Source organism: Xiphias gladius, chromosome 15, assembly GCF_016859285.1.
Source record: "Xiphias gladius isolate SHS-SW01 ecotype Sanya breed wild chromosome 15, ASM1685928v1, whole genome shotgun sequence".
Taxonomy (NCBI): domain Eukaryota; kingdom Metazoa; phylum Chordata; class Actinopteri; order Istiophoriformes; family Xiphiidae; genus Xiphias; species Xiphias gladius.
The window spans coordinates 2,750,603-2,775,933 of NC_053414.1; the positions used below are offsets into that span (position 1 = coordinate 2,750,603).

The 25,331-nt window shown below is 45.5% G+C and overlaps 2 protein-coding genes across 3 annotated transcripts; both read right to left on the bottom strand.

The window, feature by feature from the left end:
• Window positions 1-1,755: 1,755 nt before the first annotated feature.
• On the bottom strand, window positions 1,756-21,798 carry ppp3r1b (protein phosphatase 3 (formerly 2B), regulatory s1ubunit B, alpha isoform, b). 2 transcript variants are annotated; one of them, XM_040144985.1, is made up of 6 exons: window positions 21,211-21,798; window positions 12,136-12,175; window positions 4,833-5,009; window positions 3,554-3,613; window positions 2,794-2,978; window positions 1,756-1,929 (listed from the first exon to the last, which is right to left on the bottom strand). In XM_040144985.1, the coding sequence occupies exons 1-6, from the start codon at window positions 21,262-21,264 to the stop codon at window positions 1,882-1,884; spliced, it is 564 nt and encodes a 187-aa protein (XP_040000919.1). In that variant the 5' UTR covers window positions 21,265-21,798; the 3' UTR covers window positions 1,756-1,881. The 2 variants fall into 2 exon arrangements, with proteins under 2 accessions (XP_040000919.1, XP_040000920.1); XM_040144986.1 differs by lacking the exon at window positions 21,211-21,798 and adding an exon at window positions 17,606-17,788.
• Window positions 21,799-21,971: 173 nt separating this feature from the next.
• On the bottom strand, window positions 21,972-25,230 carry cnrip1a (cannabinoid receptor interacting protein 1a). The gene is made up of 3 exons (XM_040144983.1): window positions 24,424-25,230; window positions 22,974-23,118; window positions 21,972-22,856 (listed from the first exon to the last, which is right to left on the bottom strand). Exons 1-3 carry the CDS (start codon window positions 24,795-24,797, stop codon window positions 22,692-22,694), a joined length of 684 nt encoding a protein of 227 aa, XP_040000917.1. The 5' UTR covers window positions 24,798-25,230; the 3' UTR covers window positions 21,972-22,691.
• Between the last annotated feature and the right edge of the window lie 101 nt (window positions 25,231-25,331).

The following is a 25,331-nucleotide window of genomic DNA, read 5'->3' on the forward strand; positions in this document are numbered from 1 at the left end:
TGTGAAAGGATTACAGCTAATAGCTAAGTATTTCGTTTAAGTTTAGGGTGAAAGTTTCTATCATTTCTAACTATTAAACATGCACCACAAACTGCAGACTTTACCTTTTATTTTACCGTACAACCATAAAAACGCTGACGTTCTACCACGCAGAAGATGCTGCGTTGTCAGTGCAAGTGGTCAAACGTAACCACCGATACCATCGCCGCCGTGTCACCTAACATGCGCCGCAATAGATCGTTTGCGTTGGCAAAACATTTCGCTCATTTCATCAAACTTTCTGGGGCCAGCCTGGTAAACCTCCTGCCTTCTGGCCCCCAGGCGAGAGCGTCACAGGTCTTCGGCTTCAGGTATCACGGTCTTTTGCAGAGCATCGGGGTCCTTCGGTGTGAACCGACTACAGCAGTTTGACGTCCATTTTGCTGCTGTCGTTGATTCCCTCCGAGTCTTTGTTGTTTTTAAAAAGAAACAGCCCCTCAGCTTTGCATCCTCAAGAACACCCAGCAAACACACAGATCCAGATGAGTACAGAGCCCAGGGTAGATCAGAAAACCACTTACAGTCAGTTGTACCTCTAAAGGCGAAGCTTGTCTGCTCAAACTATTTTACTAAATGTCATTAGATGTAAAAGCAAAGGAATATGCTGAGTGAGTCCTGCCGGTTGCCTCCAGCAGCCTGAATTTCCTGTTAAATTCCCTTCAAATGTACAGAAAATATGAAAGCATTTCTTTTTCCACGAAGCTGAGGGTTTTGTCTGAGTCTGTTCAGGAGTCTCGTCCTGGTTGAACCAACCAACCAAGACTCCTCTACAAACGCGCGTGTGAAGCAGTTTTATCAGATCAACAGTAGGTGTCCCTGACATGACGCGGCAGTAGAGCTGCGACCATCAATCGATCAATCGATTAGTCCATCGTAAGGAAAGTTACTGGCAACTGTTTTGATAATCGTTTCTTTTTCTTTTTTTTTAAAGCAAGAAATCCTGTGAAAAAGCTCTTTTCTTCCTTTTCTGTCTCAGAAAACAATGTTTTTGGCTTGTGGACCAAACAAGACATTGGATTACAGTCGTTTTTTTGACAGATGAACTGATCGATTAATCGAGAGAATAATCGCTAATTGCAGCGCTGTACTTACGTTAAGTTTTAAGAGTTACGTTTAAGTTGTTACAACCAGTTTGGTGCTTAATAACACAAAAGTGCCTACAAACACAAGTCCGTCAAAGTCTGTTGTTAAAAACATGCGGTGCCCCCCCGACTGTATGAGAAGCTGTTGATTAAGTCCAAGTCATAGCAAAGCAATACTCCAGTAGGATAAACGCACTGACTAAAACGGCGAACACCACTAACACACAGAGGCTCTCCTGCGAGTCCGGAAATTCTTGTTGGCACTTCATGCTGTTTGCGTTGTTCTGAATTTAAATAACATGTCAGCTGACCACACTCGTCCGCTACAGTCTGGATTCTTCTCTTTTTTTCTCCAAAAGAACAAACAAAAAACAAAACAAACCAAAAAACAGATGACACCAAAATAAATATAAAAAACCCCACATACCTTGAAAACCAGTAAAACATCCAGTACACATACACACAGACTCCAGCTTACCCCCACCACACCGAAACGCTCGCGCCACGTTAAAAGCCGTCCGTCAGCTGTTAAACTGCGACGTCGAGTCACTGAGAGTTCCCGTTCAGTAACACCCGGTAAACGTTTGGCTTCAGAAGGATCCTGGGAGGACGGGGGTGGGGGCGGGGGCGGGGGCGTGGGGTGGGGGATGGGGGGGTTTCACAGACAAAATACTTCCTTTGAAAACAGGCAACACGTTTTGCTGGACAACGCCTTCAAGCAGATCTTCAGTAAATGGAGGAAGAGAAAAAAGAAAAGGTGTCAGACGTCCACCACCATCTTCTTGTGAATGTCCAGTCCACCGACGACCTGGAGGACACAGAGGAGGTGAGGTCACACATCGTTTCTAACCGTTAACAGATCTAAATCTCACTGAGAAGGAGCGGAGCACCGATCGTCAGCCAGGGTTGGTCTCTCACGCCACCACCGCTGCGGTCGGGACTCAGGCTGTCCCCTTTTCAAAAGACGAGGTTCGCCCGGCTCGTCTCTGGTGCCTCTGCCGATTTGTTGCGGTTTGTGGGGGGAAGCAGCTGCTTTGTGACCAAACAGCCTCGTCTTTGTCGGTCACTTTAGAACCTAATGCTTCGCTCTGCGTCCCTGTAGACTCCCGGTCTTATTTATATTAATACTGAGCTGAACGACTGTGTAAAGTGGAAGGTGTCACTAGTGTCGAACCCACACACTCTAGGCTCTTTTAGCTCCTAGTTTTGGTTCAACCTCAACACTTTACACCGAGGCGTTTCCAGCAGGAGCAGGCTTTCAGCGGGAAGAGGCCGAAACTCCGGCAACACCTGCGGTAAGAAGAACAAGTGTATTTTGACGCCAACACGTTCCAGCTTGCGACCTTCATCCCGGTCTCACAATAAAGTTGTTCTCTAAACTAAGCGTCGCTGTAGTTCGACCTCTTCCCACTGTTTCCTTCCTCCTTGCACCTTGGAAGTAGATGAAGTCTCGCCAGAAATCCCAGCCCAGCTGTTTTCATCACCTACGCTCTGATAAAGCCACCGTCCCCTACCCGCTCAGCCAGAGACCAGCTGGTGGAGCTTTTAGCAGCTGAAGAGCCAGATGTTTCCCTCAGGAGCTGATGGAGACCAAAACCAGAGCTAAAATGGTTTTCAGTCTGAAGCTCTGTGGTCAGAACACAGGGGGTGGAGCTGAATCGTCGCCACTTACCGCACAGAATTCTTCGAAGGATATCCTGCCGTCGCCGTCTTTGTCTGCGTTGATGATGGTTTTGTCAACGATCTGCTGAAGCTGCGTGTCCTTCAGGTTGTTGCCCACCATCATCTTGAGGACCTGGAAGAGCTCTCCGTTGGATATGTAGCCGTCTTTGTCCATGTCGTAGATCCTGAAGGCAACTGAGGTCAAAGACACGACACGGAGGAATGATGTCAGTCTTTACTTCTAAGGTTTGTTTGGGTCAAAGCTACCGACCTTAATCCAACAGTGAAATTCAGCTCTTGATACTGAAAAGGGATCAGTCTACAATACATACGGATGTTCATGTGGAATATCGTTTTTTATCAAAGTGTACAACCTAAAACAATCCCACGGCATTCTAGATGTTGAGGAGACGTGACGTCACGGTGAGGCTAGAACTTGGACGTCAGTTTCTGTTAAAACCCCAAATCTGGCTGACGCAGCTGACTGTGCTGCTTCCTTGTGGATAAAAGGTGTATCTAAAGGTTTAACAGCTGACAGTTAGGAAATGCAGCGCTGATGTTTTATCTTAAATACAGTTAAGACGATCATGTTTGTGCTGAGCTTGTTCAGTGATCCTTTGCTCATGAAACCTGTCAGAGTTTCATTGCCTGATTTAAAGGAGATTGGTCGAAGGCAGTCCTGTGTTTATGATACTGGTGTGAGTTCAATCATCACGAAAGGGGCACCAGAGATGTGCAGATGCAGTAACGGATGAGCGGTGGACACTTACAACGCAACTTCTGCTCCTTATCACCTTTGACACTGAACTGGGAGACTCCTTCAATGAACTCTGCCAAAAAAACAAAAAAAAACAAAACATCAATTCAAACTGCAGTTAAAATAAAACATTTGTAAATGTACTTTTCCCAAAGATAATAACTGAAGATCGTCAAGCTACACGAAATCAATCGTTCAGAATTTGCCCCGGAAGACTGGAGGGACTTTATTTTTAGGACAGGTTGACCTGTCTGTCTCCCACATCGACAAAGACGTTTTCTATCCTGATATAAATGGAAATTCAGCAGTGCTCATTTCAAAAGAAAAAAACAGTAGAATGTAAAACAAGGCTGCCTGCTTCACCGAGGTTTGCAAGACTGTGACAAACCTGAAAAGGCTTTTAATCGGAAAACGACTTTTCCAGGTCTGAAAAACATCTTTTCAGTGCCGTAACATTCATAAACGTTTCTTTACAGTCAGCATTTGTCTGCTGTTCATTAAATCTGATATGAATTCCTGGAAAAACCAATTTGTCTTAAAAAATGGTTTTAGATTTTTTCCGACTAACCGATGTTTTGTGGTTCGGCAGCTGACATCGGCCAACGCGGACGTTTGCTTAGAAATCACAAAGTGGTAGAATCAGCTTCAAGCAAAACACACCAGATACATGTTGGTTTCAGGGTTCAGGCAAATGGCCACAATTTCATGCATTTGGTTGCATTAAAAAAAAAAGCTTCAGTTTTTTGACCGCTGTGCGGAACCTTTTTTTTTTCTTCAATAACAAGCATTGAAATTAATGACAGACAAATGTTCAACAGCTGTCAAGAAAAATATTTTCAATTTTTACAGAAGTGCGGTCCCTCCGAAGTTGCAGAAATCTGTGGGCAAGATATTCTAATCAGGTTAAAATCACTGCTTTCATTCTCGTCACGTGTTGGCACAGAATGTCAGACCCTGTGCGCTGGATATCAGCTTTGTTTAAGGATCTGTCTGTGCTCTGCGTTTTATTACGTGTGCTGTTAGAGCAGCAACATCCATTACACCAGTAAATCCCCTAAGGCTGCTGTTTACACAAAATAACTATTCAGTGGTTTAAAAAGAAGACAGATCAGCAGCATAGTATCATACCATTTATTTGATGCCACCAGGTCACTTTTAGGACTGAATAGTAAAATCTCTCAGGTGGAGAAAACCATCCCAGGAACAAACTTCAAATTTAAAAAAAGAAAAATAAAAAAAAAAAAACAGGAGAGGAGTGAGGAGGGAAACAGTCCTTTGAATGATTTGCTTACCTTGAAAGTCGACTTCCCCGTTTCCGTCGGTGTCGAATATGTCGATAACCCGCTGCACGAGCGGATTCTGCTGGAGCTCTGGTAAGGACATAAACTCCTCCACGCTCAGGGACCCGGAGTTATCTAGGTCGAGTTTCTTAAATCTCTTCCCCAGCCTCTTAATCTCATCAGCATCAACTGGAATGAGAGAGAGAGAGATTTTACAGCTTTTGTGTATTACAGAGAGGGCGCCACTGAAACGAACGCGTTGAGTTTCAGCACAACAGGAGGAGAGCGTTTGGACGATGTTGTGTGAACGCTGAGTGTGGGCGAAACTTCTACCTGCGAAGTTCAGGACACACGGATGTTGAAACACCCGTCGTCCACCTGTGTCTCGTTTCCTTCCTGTGCTGCCTTCAGAAACAGTTTCTCCCGGACACACGACCAAACTCACCTGGTTTCTTGTTTCTACTGGCCATGATTGTTCAGTGCCGCTGGTCCGCACTGCACCAGTTACAGTGAACCCTGAGCTACTGGACCTCCTGGTGCCTCGCTCTAAGCTCTAAACACCGGGTCATGTGACACCTCTTTCAACACTAATCACTCTGCTGATGACCACGAATCAACTGGACACCTTGGAGGTGGGGGCCGTGTTGTGTTTGTAACCTGTTGGCTCATGGAGATAATAATTTAACCTGTCAAATTAAATATTTAAAAAAAAAAAAAAAAAAAAAATCTGAAAAATTTCGGTCTGAGGAGAAAAGTGGGGGGGAAAAAAAGTCCAATTATTTTTAAATAAACAAAATATTTGAAAAAATATGGAACCTCTTAGCGAATATGTTCAGATGGGAAGATGTAGGAATGACAGTCGTTTGATTATGGTAATGCTTGATCACATGGACTGTGATTTACAGTGTAATTTCATTGTGGGTGCATTGGAAGAGTGTTTCTGTAAATACTGTGAACCTACAGGAACAGCACTGGAAACCAAACTGAAGTTTGGAAACGTGGTGTCAACGACTGTTTTTTCTTACTGTGGAATGTAAAACAATTAAAACGATAAGGACTCTGTTCCTCTTCAAACATTAAAGATGAGCCGTGGTGGATCCACCAACATCTGCATGTTGGTTTATTACAGCGCTTTATCACGTGGTAGTTTTTCTTTCCACAGCTGCGTCCGACAAAGGTGCGTTTGTTTTCCGCTCCGGCGTAGCTGCAGGAGCCACCTGCCTGCCGGGAGCAAACTTTCAATAGTTTTAACCCATTTCTCCGCTGGTCTTTATTCCGGTTCCCAGAGAGAAGTGGGAGACGTGATGATAAATCCCTGCAGTTATATCGTATTTTCTCCTTCACACTGCGATTACGTCTACGACTCAAAGTTCAATTTCTGTTTTACATTCCACAGTCAGAAAAAGGTCTGTGGGCTGTTTCCTCTCGCTACTCTTCAGTTACACAGTAAGAAGTCGTTGACACCACGTTTCCAAACTTCAGTTTGGTTTCCAGTACTGTTCCTGTAGGTTCACAGTATTTACAGAAACATTCAGAGTTTAATTTATTTCTCCTTTCCTCTAAATGTCCAGTCGTTGTCTTCCCTTCAACCTACATTATAGTTCCATCAGGAACCAATAAGTCTCTTATTACCACCTGATTCATGCAATTAAATTACACGGTACAACGTATTATAAAGTGTAACCCAGATTTCATCCAAATTTGACCAAATTTCCAGAAAATCCATCAAAGCTCAAACGATGGTAAATGTGATGGATGCACGGCTTCTCTTTAGACGGGTTCCACTACTCAGAATCCCAAACCCAAAAACTGCAGGTTTTACTTATCGATCGTCTCAAAACTCACCACCATGCTCACGGTTACATGTCGAGACTTCTCCCTGACCTCAGACAAACCTGTCAGTCCGTCTGCAGTTCGACGGTGCAACGTGAGCGGTTGTAATTGTTTTGTCTATAAAAAATCCTCGGACTGTCGTAGATACAAGAAGCGAATCCCCAGGCTCAGAGTTAACTGTAACATTTTGTGTGGTGTGCAGTTGCCGTGGCCTCCGAATGTCTCGTTTCCAGACCATTTTCCAGCAAGCGAAATGTGATTCTGGTATTTTAGGTACACTTCTTGAAGTTCTGCATAAGAAATAACAATGACCTTTGTTTGCTAATGCTTTTCAGAGTTCAAACTTGAGTGCAGTTCATTTTAAGTCTCCTGCATGTCTGACCGCCAATCCACCACTCCCCGCCGCGCTGCTGTTACGACAAAGAACGACCACTAGATGGATCCAAACACAAAGGAACAACACACCTGCAGTTACTGCACTGTTGCCAAGCACCAAACACTCCTGACAGCCCAGTGAAAACACAAATAAAATGCACTTCTTGAAAAATTAAGATCCGGTTTCCCCCGCCCCAGAAAAACCTACAAGTGGGAGAAAGTCTCTTGATGACTGTGAATTATTGCTGAGACTAGGGACGATATAAATGTTGTTCCACCCACAAGCCGGCAGCGGAGGGCGTCGCGATGCCGGCTTTGTTGGGTTCACAAGCAAACGTGGCACAGTGAGGGTCCTCTTAACGGCCATCCAGCGGGAACTCGGATCGAAAGAGACTGAAGATTCACCGCAGGCATAATACACGGCAAGCGGCAACATCTGTGATGTGATGAGGTTGATCATTCCTCGCACAGTGACGCCATGTGGTTCAAAATTTTACGACTTTAATCTCGTAAAGTCTGACTCTTTTCTCAGAATAACAACCCCCTCCCCCGGCTCCATCATTTGTACATCTAATTAAATATTAAACTATTCTGTATTTATTTATTTACTGAATGATTGATCGATCGATTGATTGAACCTACAACGGCCCAGATACCCCGTCGTAAAATCTGCAGCTAATTCGCTGACAAAGCAATTTGTTTTGTAGTCGCGTATTTTGATGAGCGATCATGGTCAGAAAGATAATTACAGAATTTAAATACATTAAAGGTCTATTTATGCCGACCATAAAAAGTATAAAAAGGCTTTTAATTTCATGAAAATCTTAAGGATTATAACTCTTTGACTTCAGACTGACCATATGATTCCCGCAGCTTTAAGCAAAATCAACACGATGTCCTACACTTGAATCATCAGCACTGGGTCGACCTATACTTACTTCTTCTTGGCAGGCTTTGAGGGCTGTAAGGGAGAGACACCTGGGACAAACATGCAGAGGGTCGGGTGACTGATGGGGGTAGGCCAAATGCCAGACCACTCCTCCTGCCACATGTTAAACTCATACGTAAACTTTAACATAAGGCCCCCGATATAACAACTATGAGTTTCAGGGTGAACTTTTAGCTCCTAAAAGTGCTCAGAAGAATGGAAAGACTGAATTCCTGCATGACAACTGATCAAACCCCATCTGCCGATGAAGTCCATGTGGTACGGTCAGAAGCTACAGAACAACCCAGTAAGATGACCTTGGGCCCAGATTGTTTTGTCCATTCAAGCGGCGAACACTCCAAACACCAAACCCACAGTCACCCAGCGTAGGCTTGGGTGGTATCTATGTACTCATACCTTAATACCCTCCCAACATTTCACCAGGCTGAGGTGCTATGGGACGGTATATCTTAAAATATTAATAATAATTCATTAATTTTGAAAGGGTAAGTAACTATCACATTGTCCACCCCATTTATATCAATGAGGCTAAATAACAGAAACACTTCTCAGTACCTGTAGACCAGGATTATTACTATGGAAGTAGGATGACAAGAACTTGATCCCCCGGGGATCGGCAGTAACTGCCATTCACATACCTTACTCCTCCCACCTGTGTGGTGTAGTATCACCTTTGCTCCATGTTAATCAGAAAAACCCTGCCGTCTCACAATAACTGTGTAAATCGGAGGGAGGGGACAAAACCTGACAAACAGAGCTGCAGTTTGAGGAGGAGCAACACTGGACAGACAGGAGGGCGTCAACGTCACACTCCAAAACTGAAACTGAAAGTCTGTCAGAGCAACAACCGAGCTGCGATCCAGACGAGTCTGTTTCTCTCTGAAAGAAAATTAAACTGAGACCATCAGATCTTTCTCAAGAACCCAACTAAACCCTGGTAAGTACAGTTGATCATAGTTACTGTTTGAGCAGTCAGCAGTAACACAAAACTTCAGCTCTACTCAGGTGGGAAGTTTCACTCTCTACATTTCCTACCGACACGTGGAATAGGTTACAATGACTGGCTTTTTTCCCACAGGCCCGTTATAGTCAGGAACTTTGTAACTTCTTGCTAAATTTCTGTGTTGTGGAGTTTCGTTTCACTCTTTTCATGGTTTTATTTCTATTTACTAGTCACTTCCTACAGCAACATTACATTCTATTTTCTCCGTTTCAACTGTGACCCTTGGGAGGGCTTTTATTGTGAAGCGGCTAGAGGAAATACATTATGTTTTTGTAACCAAGTAAGCTGAAGTTGTTTTATTGAAGAGAAGCAGTGCTACTCTTCAATAAAAATTAGTCTACACAATAAGAGATGGAAAATTTTCAATGCTATTTAGTCAGCGGATCAGTTCTGAACATTGCAGCAAGAAATTGTACGAGCAGAGGCAACCACAATGAGCCGTCTCTTACCCTGTTTCGTGGAAACCACCACATATCCATCACATCATCAAGGCGAACAGTGCCTTTTACCTGCTATGAAGCCCTGTGAATGACAACTTCAGCCTTCCAGCACAGCTGAAATGGTCATAGCTGCTCACAGCTCAGCTTGGTGCAAGTATCCCAATTCCCACTGAAATATGGCATAACTCCAAATTACTTTGCCTAATATCACATTTTATACTCAATGGAAAAGTCATCATTCTGTCTGTTTAAACAAATAATTAAACTGTATTGTGAATTAAACTTTGTCGGCCACAATTTAGCTTTATTAGCTTAAATTGATCATAAATAAACAAAACAAAAAAATTAATTCATTTTAACCTAATTATTTTATACTGAAAGGATAACAACAGACTCTGAGCCGACCACCATGCACCTGCCCATATTCATATGATCTCTGAAAATAAAACTACATCAACTGGTGATCCCAGCACAATAACTACTGAGGAATATACACTCAAAGCCTCAGGCATTAAACAGGAGAGTTGACGGAGCATCCTAACAAAGACAAGCTAGTTTCTTGTTTTTAGATGATCTACAATGTTGGTGGTTGAGTTGTGAAATGGGAAATGGACCCCCCCACCCACCTAGTTCGGTCGGACAGGAGCATATCAACCAACCAGTCGACGGGGAAGACTACAGCCCTGGTGTTGGGGAAATCCTATAACTACCCCTGAGCAGGCGAAGTCCAGCAGTTCACTGGGGAAATACAGCACAGGTGAGCCAGAGTGAACCCTGCTGCTCACCTCCCCCCGTTTCAGCTCGTTAACCCAAACACACCAGTGAGGTCTGGTGAGAATTGAGACCCTGAGTGCTGCTAATGTGGAGTTAGTGTCCAGCTATGACTTTTTGTACAAGGCAAGACCCCATAATCAGCTGCAGTGACACAAACACCTGTAAGAGCCCTTGCCGAGGTCACACAACAGGGTTTGGTCTTACTCGAATATTAGAAAACCAAATATTTGGTATCAACTTTCCAGACCAATCGGCTCAAGAAAAGACTAAGCTGTTTCTGGGAATCAAAAGGCACCATGAGAGTCAGGGTTTCCGAGTGCGGAGGCGTGCACAGAAAGTACACAGGTCATGAATCTAAACACCTCCCCCAGCCGAAGCTTCCCCCAGTTTTTGACACCTTTCCTAACTGCTCGTTAGGACCTAGGCCCCCCAAACCTTCCACCCACTCAAATCTATCAGACACCAGCAACAGCTGACATGATTTTGCGACCCAAGTTCAGCTTACACTACCCATCCTCTAGAAGTGAATGCTACTCGAAAAGTAGGTTCACATACGTTTTAGGGCCTTTATTTCTAATTAAGAAGACAGCTTTCCTCTCTGGAGCTGGGGTCAGAGCAAAGGGGCCAACTAATTAAAACTGAGATATTGCTGTGACTAAAAATAAACGAGGCTCTCCCAGCAACCCTGAAACTGACCTTTATAGAGCCATGGGGCATTTTTAGCCTCAGTGTGTTGGGAGTCTGTGTCAGGCTGCCGGCAGGGGTCTGCAGGAGGAGGTGCAGCACACGGTGATGTTCACATCCAACTAAAGCCTCGATCACAACAGTTCACCTCCGTAAGGTGTCCCAAAGTCACTGTGAAGTCATCGCCTGTTCTCTACGTCTGCCTTTTCCCCTGATGATCACTCCTCCAATAGTGCAGGATGTTGAACCACAATACTTTTTGATTTCTGTTCGTATGGTGTCTGTGCATCAAGCATCACAACCTGTCTAGTATTGACAGTTGACAGTGAAGGTTTGGTTTTTTAATCTTTTCTATTAATCAGATACTTCCTCAGTGAAACATCCTTTTGTGAATTCAAACATTTGATTCCAGCAAAGTTTTTAGCCTGAACTTTAATTTAAGTACCACTGTTTAGCATTGATAGGCAGTATATAAACATTTAATAATGGCTGTAAGCAGATGCAAGTGTTTATTAATGTATGTGGCAACAACTATGACTATATTGTGTATAAACAGATAAAGAAATGCAAATGCAATAATATTAAATACTGTACATTCTTAAGGACTTAAAACGTCCTTAAAACTGTTTAAAACTGCATTCAAATGTGTTATAAACAATTTAATAAATGTTTGTACTCTACTTATGAATGCTAAATAGGGGCACTTGAAGAAAGTGTTTCCAGTTGTTACTATATTTCACCTCTCTGACGACATTACGCACTGATGCATTTGATGTTCAACAGGTTTCATTTTGTTGCATAAATAAAAAAGTTTTGTGGAAGAATATCTTTACGCTTAAAATGAGGTATTTTAACAAAAAAAAAAAACCAAACACTCGTATGACTCACCGTTTTGGGTTTCACCAGTTCTCACTGAAAAAATACACGGATATTTAAAAGTGATAATCTAATCTAATGTTTACGTTGCCCCGCGTCCAAACGCTGTTGTGTTTACTGGTATGAGAACACAAGGTTCAGCTCAGCTCAGCTAAGAAAATGCTTCCGTTAAGATACGGAAGAAGTGTTTTCTCTCCAAATGATTTATTTAAATCTAAGATGCTAACATAGATACTCTTTACACATGAAACTAAAAAAATAATGAAGTCTAACCATACACTAGGTTACTAAACAGTCAGGGAAAGCTGCAAATGTTTGTAACTTGCACTGACAATGTTTCATCTAATGCCGTCTGGTGAAGTGACATTTACTGATACTTACAGTGCGAGCACATTTCCAGGGGATAACTGGCTTCATTTCCCTGAAAAAGAGAAAAGACTGACAATGAAACACGTGTTCAGGATTCAGACATATGATTAAAAAAAGAAAAAGAAAGAAAAAGAAAATCTCTGCAGTTAATTGCTGATGGCCAAAATATTTTGTATAAAAGAAAGTGGAGCAGGACTGTGGTCTCCTCTCAGTCTCAGTGTGAACTGCAGAGCTGGGTTTTGGGCCTGTGGAGAGGTGCCTGAAGCCCATCGCTACTTCACAACACGTACCACTGATGTTAGGTGAGCTAACATTTTTACGAATATATCAGTTCAGCATGGACCGGGAGAAATCTGACAGTTGATGCGTCAGAGCAGGGCGAGCTGCAGTTTGAGATTCCTTTCAGACGCTGCTGCAGCACCAGCAGCTTTACTGTCATGTAGGCCGTAAAATGTCACTCACAGAATCTGGTGGGTAAACTGATCCGAGGAGGGGGTACCCTCCATCATCCTAAATATACAGGCACATGTTTAATCTGAGGTCAGATTCAATAACTCATTCTCTTCTTGTTGCTCTGCGAGTAGATGAAGACAGGACTGAGTGAATGACCTGATTTATTGCCCTGAGTAGCTAACGTTTATGAAAAATCTGTAAAATGATCAACTCAAATGCAAAAAATATGAATTAGCATTTTTCTGTGTCCTGTTCTTAGCCAATCCTTGGTGCTCTCTATTATGCATGAGAGCGACAGAGTGATCTGGACTCCGCCGGATCTGAAAATGAGGCCAACGTGCCGCCTTGATTTGCCTCGTCGCTCTGGGACCCTCAGAAACTGAAGGAGGCCGCAGCTCTCCTCCTCAACTGGCGACCAGCGCCACACTAACTCTAAATCACGTAAACGGGTAACGTGAGGTTTATACAGCCTTCCAGCACTTCTCAACCATAATCTCGTCTGGGATGCTGTTTATCACCGCTGACTTGGTGAATACTGAGATGGCTCACTTCCCGACCTGTACCATGTTTTGGAGCGAAAATGCCTTGACAGATGGCAATTAAAGTCACTTGCCAAAAAAACAAAACAAAACATGACATTGAAAATGTTATTATTCAAACAACTGACGCAGGGATATAGTGACTCCATTAGATGTGTGTGTTGGAGTTAACAGGATATTTGAAAAAAGGTTCAAACTACATCAGATTTCAGAAAGGCTAGTTAATTATGAACAGCTTGCTGGAGTGGGGCTGCAACTAATGATTACTGTATCTGTCCATTGTTTTCTTGATGAACTGATTAATCTTGTGGTCTATGACATGATTTTTAAAAAAAATGATTACCACAATTTCCTAGAGCCCAAGTGAGGTCATCAGGTTTTTTGTTCTGTCCCAAGTCTTAAATCCTAATAATATTACGTGTTCTATCACGTAAGACATAGAAAAGCAGAAAATACTCACAATCTAGAAGCTGGAACTAGAAAATGATTGGCTGGAAAAAAAAAAAAAAAAAAAAAAGACTTTAAACCTGAATGAGCTCATGACTTTAAACTGATGTTCTGTCCACTTGTCCTCATCAGAAACAAGTAGTGAGCACACCACTGACTTATCAACTTTTAAGTTGATATGTTGACCTTGCTAGCAAATAGTTGTTTATTTCCACACCCACAGAGCAACATGATCCTTCATCTGGATCTGGTGTCTGTGTCACCTGATGAATCTAGGTCCAGTACTCCCCTCTCTTTTAGCTCTGGTTTTGGTCTCCACCAGCTCCTGAGGGAAACATCTGGCTCTTTAGCTGCTAAATGCTCCACCATGTTCACCAGCTGCTCTCTGACTGGGTCTGTCTGCTGTTTGCTGCTGAGCAGGTAGCGGACAGTGGCTTTTTACAGCTGTTTCTCTGAAAACAGCTGCCTGCTGCGGCCGAAAACGACGAGCGGTGACAGTGAAGAGAGTGAGCCAGAACGGTAAAGCTGTGGTCTGGACGGATAAACAATGAGCTGAGACTCAGCGTAAAGCTCGGTAAAGCCGAGGGGAGCTGCAGGCTCAGCTGATAATTCTCTGTAGGTTCATCACGACCACAGATATCTGAACATTGTTATTTTAACATTGTTATGAAAATATCTCTCATAGCCACTTTAATGATTAATGATGAATTGATTATCAAAATAGTTACCTTTTTTTGTCAGACGACTGATCAATGAATAATTTCAGCTCTGTAATCTAAAGTGAAATATCTGATCATTGAGGGAGACTCTGTGGTTTGGATCTTGATCTCACTTCATTTTCTGCAAATTACAGCCAAAAAGCAAACTCGTTCCAAAAAGGCTGTTCTGTTTTCCTCCATTCCTTTAATTCCAGATGCAACTATTCTGTTTGATTGAGTCTGTTTGATTGATTTTGAGTCTGACTGAGGCTGAACGAAGAGTTGATTTAATTTCTTTGCTTGTTGAGCTCAAACGTTCCTCCTCCCTCCTCGGTGAACTCAACATGCAGATTTCTGTTGCAGCCCGTCGTCTGACAACATTTCAAAAAGAGACCGTTTCTATAAAAATTTCCTTCTGTACTTTTTTCCTCCTGTGGATTTCATAACGTATCCATCTTCTACCAGTTGTAAAAGTGAAAACTAACAACTATATTGTCAAACATTAATATTTAGGTGGCCCACCCAGCTGCATTAAACTTGGGTTCTGTTTGGGTGCTGTTGTGCGTTGAGTTGAAGAGTCTTTTTTCCCTCCTTTTCATCTGCGACTCCCTCAACTTGGGAACCACTGAATTAGGATAAACGGCTGGTCTATGATCGTGATAACTCAACAGCGGGACATTAAACCTATTACCTTTACCTACAGCTATCATATTTTCTCTATGTTTCTTCTTTTTCTGATCACAGGCCAAAACTGTCCACTCAGTCAAATGAACCTGCACTTTTCCCCGGTTTATTCCATCGGGGCAGCGGTGCACGTCGGCACCCGGAGCCCTTTAAAGTCCCTTGGTGTTTAAGTTCGAGTTAGAGACATGTCTCTTCCGTGATAAATTTGTTCCTGTCAATCATGCAGCACAAGGTGTTGTCAACACCCCCGACCCTGTGCGGCTGTTTAAAGAAGCCTGTTCAAACACACTGAAGTTAAATACGTTAAAATTTAAACGAAAACATCTGCATCGCAAGTCCAGGCAGCTAAGCAGGTAAACTACTCAGGTCATTCACTCAGTCCTGTCTTCATCTACTCACAGAGCAACAAGAAGAGAATGAGTTATTGAATCTGACCTCAGATTAAACATGTGCCTGTATATTTAGGATGATGGAGGGTACCCCCTCCTCGGATCAGTTTACCCACCAGATTCTGTGAGTGACATTTTACAGCCTACATGACAGTAAAGCTGCTGGTGATGCAGCAGCGTCTGAAAGGAATCTCAAACTGCAGCTCGCCCTGCTCTGACGCATCAACTGTCAGATTAACTACAGGAAAATGCACCTAGTTGTTTCTTTTTAATTTCACTGTGGCCCTTTTTTGTTAGTTAAAAGTAGAGACTGACAGGAAACCGAAGAGCAGACATACACGAGCCTATGTTTATATCACACCCAGTGTGATTTGTCTCATGGACATGGAGAGATTTGGACAAAATTTACACTACACAGCCCCTCACATCCACGCTGATGTGAAAAGCTTAACTTGGCTTTACGCTAAAGTCACACTAACGCAACCAAAATCTCAAAATGCAGGTGAAAATGACGTGGCTCTTTGTCCAGGTCACCATCCAAACTATAACGCCTAATAAACAGCCTTTCCCCTGTTTCAGTCGGCAAACGACACAACTGTTGAGCATGTGTTGAGCCGTGGGACAGACAGTCCCATGGTCTGGACATTGTCTGATAAAATAAACACTCCATCTTTACCAGCAGTCATTCCTGGGCCGCTGCCGATAAAACGCGTATTTTATCACCAGGACAGTTGTGAGAAAAGAGGCGACTAAAGCTCGTCTTAACTTTACTGTCACACAGCCCCCGACCCTCACTGGGCCGGCTGATGATACCATTCAGTAAAAGCTCGGCGTTCCTCGTACGAACTGAAACACCAAGCCGGTCACGCTCTGGAGGCTCAGTCTGGAGGGGAGAACGACGCTGGGCCGGAACTGAGAGAAAAGGTGCTCCGGTGTGAAACTGTTCCCACGGGACACTTCAATGCTGGGATAGCTATTGTCCCTTTTTTTACACAATCTCAGATGACTTGACTTTGACACCAGCTGAGACATCTGAGCTCCAGTGTACTGGAAAACCTGTCATCTATCACACGACACTATACAACAGTTCTGGTCATCTTTTTCAAAATAAAACTCCTCCTGGAGAACACCTGTCAGTTGTACAGTGTAAACAACCACTGGTAAAGAGGCAGTTACAATCAACTGGTTCCTGCCAATGTCACATGAATGGGGAGTTTCAATTATGAGTACAGCAGCTCACATATACTGTCAAGCGCAGATTACGTCTCTTACGTGTCCACTGAATACAAGTGGAGTTAAAAATGTTGTCTGGGTGTTTTTTTTTGTTGAAGTGTTTTAATCCTGAAATCGTTTTCAAATTTTCATTTAGTTAGATTTGAATGTTTATACATGCGAGTGTAACTGCTGAAAAGACGGTAAAGGAACAGTTGCCTGCTTCATAACTAATTCTGCAACGCAATAAAAACAGTCTTTTGTTTGTGGGAACACCACTAGAAACGTTAACCTGAACAATCTCTTAACATCAAATATAGTGTCCTCAATGTTCATCGTCTAGCTGGATCAAATAGTCGACTAACGAATTAACCGATCAGCGGAAAGTGAATCTGCAACAACTCTGATAACCAGTCGTCGTTTCAGTGAATACTTCAGGAACCACTCTCTTTTTCCGGCTTCTCAAACGAGATGATGTGCTGCTTCTCGCTGTTGTGTGTGACTGTAAATTAAATATATTTGAATTTTAGGCTGTTGGTCGGTCAAAACAAGACATAGGAACGCTTTTATTTAACTTTTTTCTAACTACTTCAAAACTAAACGGTTAATCACGGGACCAAACCAGGTAATCAACAGTGAAAACTACCTTGATTTTTTGAAATTTTTAAGCTTTTATTTTGATCGCCACGCTGCTACATTTCCGTCGTTACTGCTGCGCACCTGACGCACCTCCAGCTAATCGCTAGCCTGCTAACAGACCACAGTGTCTCTCTACCACTGCACCAGCTAGCATTGAGGCTATTTTCTACCAAACCACGCATCTGAGTTACTTTGTTAGGCTGCGTGAGAGTGCGACACTTAGAATAAGCACGAATAACACAACACCTGACCCACAATGTCATAAACCCACGGCCGCAAACGCCTTGCGCTTTTCTGAATTCAGCGCTGCGCTAACGGTGGCTAACGACGGCTAACAGAGAGCCGCGGCAGCAGACGCTGGATCCAAAAGATCGCGTTTAATAACAGCTTTTTAAAAATGAAGAAAAACATTGGTCCTCACCATTTTGCCGCCGGGGGTCGAACAGCTGCCGGGGGAGTGAGTCGGAGCCGAATGAACGGGTCAGCGGGATTTCTGAATTCTGGTAGTGGCGACACCGACCACCGGCTGTTCGACTGCACCGTCACTGACAGCGGGGGAGAGATTCACCGCAGCGGCAGCAGAGAGAGCCGCAGAGGGGGAGAGAGAGAGCACCGAGAGCGGTAGTGAGGAGAGAGAGAGAGAGAGAGGGAGGGAGAGAGAGAGAGAGGGAGGGAGCGAGAGAGCGAGAGAGCGAGGAGGAGGGGGAGGAGGAGGAGGCGGCGATAACCGAAGCTCGTCTATGGAGGCGAGGACCCTTTTTCACAATAACCGACACTGGATCCTCAAACTGTAACCGCATCAAGGCTGCGTTACCAGCCGGGCTCAGTGGGCCCGGAGCCCCAGACCCAGGGGGCCCCCAAAGCCCTACTCCGTTTATGTCCACGTGTTTTTATTGATCACAAATTTATCGGAAACAGCTGGTCCTTACTGTAGATCCTCCATCTGGTCTCGTAGGGGGACTCTGTCAAAATCTAGTTTAAAGACTTCGACTGTTTGAGCTCGTTTGTAGAAAAAAATGCGTTTTATCCAATTGTTTTAATGGTTTTTTGTCTGTTGAGTAACGAACAGACGGAAAACCTCGGCTACGGTCGTGTTACTCCGCCACCGGAGAAGGGTGAGGCTGCAGCCAACACGTATTTTCATCATCGATGCATCTGACGGTTATTTTCTCTAATAAGTGATTGATTGCTCGGTATATAAAATATCAGAAAATTGTGACGAAGGCCCGTCCTTATTCCCTAAAGCCTAAATTAACGAATTCCGCTGGCTTCATTTTGTCTGACCAACAGTAAAGAAAACATTTTTTCAAAGAATGTCGAGTTCACTGTCGTAGAAAACCGGGAAACTGGCAGATATCCGCCCTTCAGAAGCTGGATCCAGTGAATTTGGGGTATTTTTGCTTTAGAAAGGGACATAAATGGTTCAGAACTGATCAAAGTTGGACTGGTTACTACTGGCCGGCTGCTTGCCGGAGGGTAATAGGGGCCCGAAAACCGACCTGGGGCCCCGGGCCCCCTAGGAGGTTATTCCAGCCCTGGAGCTGGGCCGTGGACGGAGAACTGAACGGACCGACCCGGCAAAGAGGGCGTCCCGGGGCAAGAGCCGCCGTGGAGCCCTGCTGAGTATGAGGGCGACATGTGCTTCAACGGGTTGTGGTTCGTTCGTCCCTGATCAAGCTGCAGAGTTCCGGAAGCCTCCATTAAAATCAGCGGAGGAATGTGATGCGTTTACGGCCGAGAGTGTCCGGTGAAGCTCGTGCGTGCCGGGGGAGGACGGTCTCTTCTTTTTCCTTTCCCAACACAAAGTGTAAGTGAGAAAGTCACGAGATTATTTGCCCGGGACAATAAGATGTTTGCTCGGGGAGAGAGCAGCGCTAACACTCGATGCTTTAGTCCGGTGACCCGGTCTGGAAAGTGGACTTAACGTCGAGCGGAGCGGCACGCGCAACATCGGCTTCGCTGCGTGTGAAGGCTTCTCGGGTCCGGACAGAGCGCGGACGTCGGAGGGCTCGCGCTGAGGCGCCTTCACGCGCAGCCTGCCGACGGATCACAGGAAGAGAGGTCACGTCCGACGTCACCGAGCCTCGAGCGGCGTCTGTGACGTGTGGCGGAAGCTCTGGCCCACGTCACTGCGCCTCGGTTTCCTACCGTCGTCCGTCTCAGCACAGAGCGGTTTCTGCCCCGAGGCGGGACGTAGAGTCCGTCCGGGTTTCCTCTGCCCCCCTGTGGGCCAACCTGTCCTCGCGCTCGCCTAACGGCGGCACGCCATGGCCGTGGAGCAGAACCCCCGGCGGAGGTGGCGGGTTCGCGGCTCTGCGGGTCGCGCCAACGGTCGGAGGTTTCAGGCCTCGCAGCTCAAAGTCAAGTCAATTAGACAGAGGGTTCACGCACGTGTCCCCGCGGCATCCGCTCGTTAAGTCTGTACCGTCACAGAAACGCAGTAGTGGAAAGTAACTAAGTACATTTACTCGGGTGCTTTACTTGAGTATTTCCATTTCATGCCGCTTTGTACTTCTACGGTTCAGAGGAGAATATTGTCCTTTTTTATTTGGCAGCTACAGGTTCAAGTTACTTTATTTCTAGAGTCAAGATGTAACATGGAAAACATTTGATCATCCGATATGATTCATTATATAATCGATAATATATATTATAATATGATTAATCGCCGTAGATTAAACTACCGAAGTGTGTAAAATAATAAAAATTATCTCCACCTCGACCAACTCTAACAGCAAAATGTAACTCACACATTAGGATACGTTAGTAATGAGAATCTATTGATCCAATATGTAATCAATGACTCGGGGCTCGTTTATCTGCCTCGTGTACTTTTACTTTTGACACTTGAGGAGCATTTTGCCGGAAACACGTGCTTTAACGATGCGTAGCGTCTTCAATGCAGGACTTACACTTGTAATGGAGTATTTTTACTGCACGGGGTTGCTCGGACCGAAGTGCTGGTAGTAATAAGTATTTCCTCCGCCAGTGTGAAGTTGGAATATTCAAGTTCACTTTGAGCCGCAGTTGTCGCTCCTGGTTCTGTCTATTGGTTTATTCTCGAAGACGCTTTCTGCTCCTCGGTTCGATACCTGACAAATCCGCGAGGTTCAAGCACTGAGACGTCGTAACAGAACCAAGTGAACGGATCCGGTTTGGCGAAAGGAATCCAGCACTTCAAGAAAACACAAACCAGCAAAGGGAGAAAAAAGCAGTTAGGACACAAAGCTGACAGGAAGTGCGGCACTCGCAGCCTGCGATCAGCCCCGTGTCTGGAGACGAGGACAGAAGGTCCGAAAGCTCTGGAACATCTGGGGATGTTCTGAACCGACGCCGAGCGCCTCCTACCAACCAGCACCGCGTGTGTGAGTCTGCAGCCCGACGTAGCTTCGTCCTCTGAGCCGCACTGTTGTCCCAGACGTGGGCAGGAACCGAGGGGCTCGGAGCCCGGAGCCGCAGGCGGAGGAGACAAACCAACACACCGTTGGTGTGTGTCTGAACGTGAGATGAGCTGACGATAGCAAACATGTAGAATAACAGCGGCCGCATCCTTCAAAGGAAAAATAAACCGTCATCCTCCTGCAACAGAAGTCTACCTGTTGTCCCTCCTTTCCCACATTTCTGTCTTTCCTCTTCATCACAGATGTTTACCTGTTGCTGAAGGTCAGTTTCAGCGTGGCAGCTCCGCAAAGTAGCCCTCGTGCTTTTATTCTGAAGGACTCACTGAGCCCTACATATTCTAATTTGTCTTAAATATAAATATAAATATGTACACACACTCACACACACACATATATATGTATATATATTCTGCTGGGGGACACATCCGAACATGAAGTCACGGCATCTGAGACTGGCCAGTTATCCAAGAAACACGGACCAAGCTGTTTAATGGAAGAACAACGGCACCGCTAACGGTGTCTGGTGTTTTTAGCCAGATTTTTATCTAAATAACACAATACACGACACACGGGAACAGTCCAAACTATTAGCGTGATGTACGCGCTCTCGCGCATCGTCTCTTACTCTCTCGCCGACACATCCGGTGAAATGCTTGATCCGTCCACAGGTGTCCTCCATCCTGGTCTTCAGCTAACGCCACGCTAGCCGGTGCGCTCAGTCCCTCCCGCCTTGTGCCGCGGGACATTTAGTTATCGAGGGGTATTGCTCACGGATCTGTTTTTACTAAGGGAACAACTGGATCACTTTGGGAATTACACTAGTTTATTTTCTAATCCAGAGTGATAAAGGAGCACTGACATGAATTTCAAGTCTGTGCATCAAGCACGGAGATCGGACAGGTGATTAGCCTAGCTTAGCACAAAGACTGGAAGCAGGGGGAAACTGTTAGCCCAGCTCCGTTAAAAAATGAATAAAAAGACCTTCCTAAAAGCTCCAGGTCTGTCTGATGTCTAAGCCGCATCTGAAACAGAAATGTAAAAGGTGATATTGTGGTTTTGGCTGCAGTTAGCGGTGGAGCTATTTGTTGACCAGCAGTTGCTGGGAGGCGTACCTGTCCTGAACTCCTAGTGGGGGTGCCTGGTTCGAGCTCTGTCTCTACTCTTCAGTCTGCGGACTCTCGGGTGGTTTAATGGCTAGCTTGTTAGCTAACAAGCGATGGACCCGGGCTAACAGTCTGCCCCAGCCCCCCCGCCCGTAATCCCGTGACTGCATCGCAGAGTAACTGGGGTTTGACGCTAAAAGCGCAGAGAGGCCGTTGTTCCCAGCGGAGAGAGCAGCTGAGCTCTGAATTCAGCTTCGACCTCCACAGCCGACGCCCGGTGGGACTTTGTGGTTTTCATGATGGTGTAGTTCTAGAAAGCGGATCCGTCCTGCGCTCTCACTGCATGCTGATGCAGCGATCCCTTTGGGCTAAACTAAGCTAACCACATCCTGGACCTGTCTCTGTACCGGACACGCCGACTTGAAATGTATATCAATCTTTTGGGGAAGGTGGCTAACAAGCTGGCAACATGTCGGACTGTTCCTTCAACCCTGTCCACCCCTGCTTTAAAGCTACGCTCTGCAACTTCTCATGCGGAGCTTCTCTTGGTTCTCGTACCAGCAAACACTTAAAATATGACTAAACTGAAGAGGGGTCCACAGACTGACCAAGCTGTACGCGAGCGCTCCCTTTGGGAAACACTGCACCTTTGAGCCTTAGATCTTTTCCCTTTTCTGGCCGTTTGGCAAAACGGCCATAAACGTGCCGTGTGCAGCGGACTCGCGTCTCTGTACCGGGATTCTGAATGTTACCTGTGCTTTTCGAACCCTTCCCCTTTTTGCTGGCATGCGAAGCTGCCAAAGAGCAACGTTGCCGAGTGCAGCTTTAAAGCAAAACCCTTCTAGAGACCAGCACTGTTGATGAAACAATACAAATACCAGACCCCCGCTGACTTCACGCACGCCTCGAGGAGAAGCCTGTCCTTTTACTGCGATGCTGATGTTCAAAGGTAGTTCTGGTACGACGGGTGTTCGGTGTGTGGACAGTGTTAGGATGAGCTGACTCAGTTGAACGCCTCCTTGTTGATCCACATCAGGGTCCGCGTCTCGTTGGGCTTGCATTCGTACTCGATGTTGCTGAATTTGTTGCCGAACTGGCAGTGCTCCCTCTTGTAGTAGTTGTAGTATTTCGCCTGCCAGACCGTCTCGAACGTCCCCGCCTTGTTGAACTGGACAGAAAGAGAACCGGTCTGTAGTTAGACACGTAAAAACGCTAAGGCTACGCTGGCCACCGCCAACCTTCTCCACGTCCACGGCGCCTGGCCGTCGCGACGCCGTTGTCTCACCTCTATGCTGACTTGGACAGGCTGCCGGTCTCCGCTCTTGGTGTGCGGGACGCCCTCGGTGTCGTACTGGCCGTGGTAAACCACCGAGTCCTCATCTCTGGACTGCTGCTCCAGAGGGAAGACGATGCCTCCGATGTTCATGTTGCTGTGAGGAAGAGAGAAGGGTGACACTTATTGACGCAGGACCACCGATGACCGCGTTGACCGTGTTAAGTCATGCAACCGCCTTCCCCAATCAGTGGTAGGCTAAGGGCGTCTTTCATCTGAGTCTCCACCAAGACAGTTCTCTGGAGGCTTCACCACAGACTCTAGACCAAGACTGGATTACCACCTGCTTTGGGGGCCCCGGTGGCCGAGGGACCCGCAGTGTGTCAATGGATTATTGGTCATTTTATTGATTGGAAACCAGGGAATTGACTCTTTTAAAATAGAATATCAACCGCAGGGTGTCAAAGGTTATTACCTAATATTGTGGCATGTTTTGTAGAGGTGCCTGGTATCAAAGCATCACTATTGTTTGATGTTGTATCAAGGTCATAAGGTACATAGTCCCTCAATGGGGGTCCTCGTCCTGGGCCCCCAGCGGGTTCATCCAGCTGTGCTCGCAGAGACCCAAACTAATGCTGCCTTTAGTCGATGAAGCCAAGGTTTCCCTCTAGCAAACGCCCCATTGTGGAATAACGGATGTTATTAGAAGTCCGTCAGCTGCTGGTTAAACTACAACGCGCTGTGCACCTGAGCTTCTCGGACCCGGTAGGAAAAGGACAATATAACATTTATAATGTGGTGTAATGCACTTGTCGGTTTACTTGACTGGGTTATAGGCTGAATCCAAAATATCAGCCGGATCATTTGTAGAATTGACTTTAATGATCAGTTTGACGTTGATTTCATTTCGACCCTCCTTGTATTTGATCCCTCTGATTTTAATGATTCACGTTGCCTTTCATTTGATGCTTTTTTTTTTTTTTAAATCTTGGCAGTGGGCTCATTCCCGCTGTCACCCAGGCCTGGTTAGACCAGCTGGACCCCGCCCCGCTCCACCTGAGCCCCACCGACTCCGCTTCGGCTGATCCGGCAGCAGCAGCAGCAGCAGCAGAGCCGACGGAGCAGGTTCGGGTCTGCAGCCGTGAGAAAAACCCGCACACACGATCCGCACATGATTTATTCAGGCCGAGGTCGGACGGCTCAGGCCTGCAGGAGGCGGCCACGGAGCCGATCACATGCAGGACTGATACCGCTTCTTTTGCTGCCCGTGAACGTCTTTATGTCTAATTGTAGACGCGGACCTGGTCCCCTACGGTCGTTTAACCTTTTTTATCTCACCGAGTCATTTGGATTAGGGAGTGCGCATGCTCCGTGCAGCCCCCCGCTGCAGATAAACCCACGTATCTGAACCGATTATTGGGTTCATCGGAGAAATATCGATTTCAGTTGAATTTCTTCTTACGTGGCCTCGACGTTTCCAGGCTTCACCGCCACCTCGATCTTGTATTTGGAGCCCGTGAGCAGCTTGATGGTCCGGCTCTGGCCGAACCGGGTCCCGTCCACCTTGAAGAACACGGGTCCTTCGTTGGGCTGGATCCGCAGCGAGATGGAGATGATGATGATCGGAGGAACGTCGTCCATTGTCGCGGTTTTTTGTGGTTTTTGGGGTCCGTGTTTGGTCCCGTATCGAGGGAGGGGGGTGCGGATGATGCGGTGATGCTGAGGAGGGACCGGTGTCAAGCTGGACGCAACGAGGCTTCCGGTCACAGCTTTCAAAATAAAAGCGGAACCGCGAGGGCCGAAGTGTGCGGGACTACAACCAGGGACCGTTTCCATGATGGATCATCTTCTCGATGAATCGACTGTCGTGAAAACTGCCCGTGTGAAATTTCCAAAGACCGTTTCCATTTTGTGTGACAAGCAAAAACAACAACGCGTCAAAATGGCCTCTGATTAATTATCCGTCAATCGACTGATCAGTTAAACTGCACATTGTACTAATTGTTTCAGGTGAGTTATTCACAGGGTGGAAGTCGATGGACATTGACTTCAGTCGATTAATCACTCAAGTAACTGAGTCATTTTACATCTGATGGATCCATCTTCTAAAATGTGAGAATTGGCTTCTTGTCTGTGTCTTATATTAAAATTAATTGCATTTTTTTTTTTGGTGCTGGAAACTCTGGCAAACTCTCATGGACATTTTCACACAGTTTTCTTGTTTTCCAGACCAAACGATTAATCAGTTACTTGAGACAGGGAGTGCAGGAATGATGGACGAGAACACTACTCGTTAGTTGCAGCCCTGCACGATTAACTACGTCCAGAAATGTCAAAGTACAGGACGACTACCACTGAACTTTAAGTACC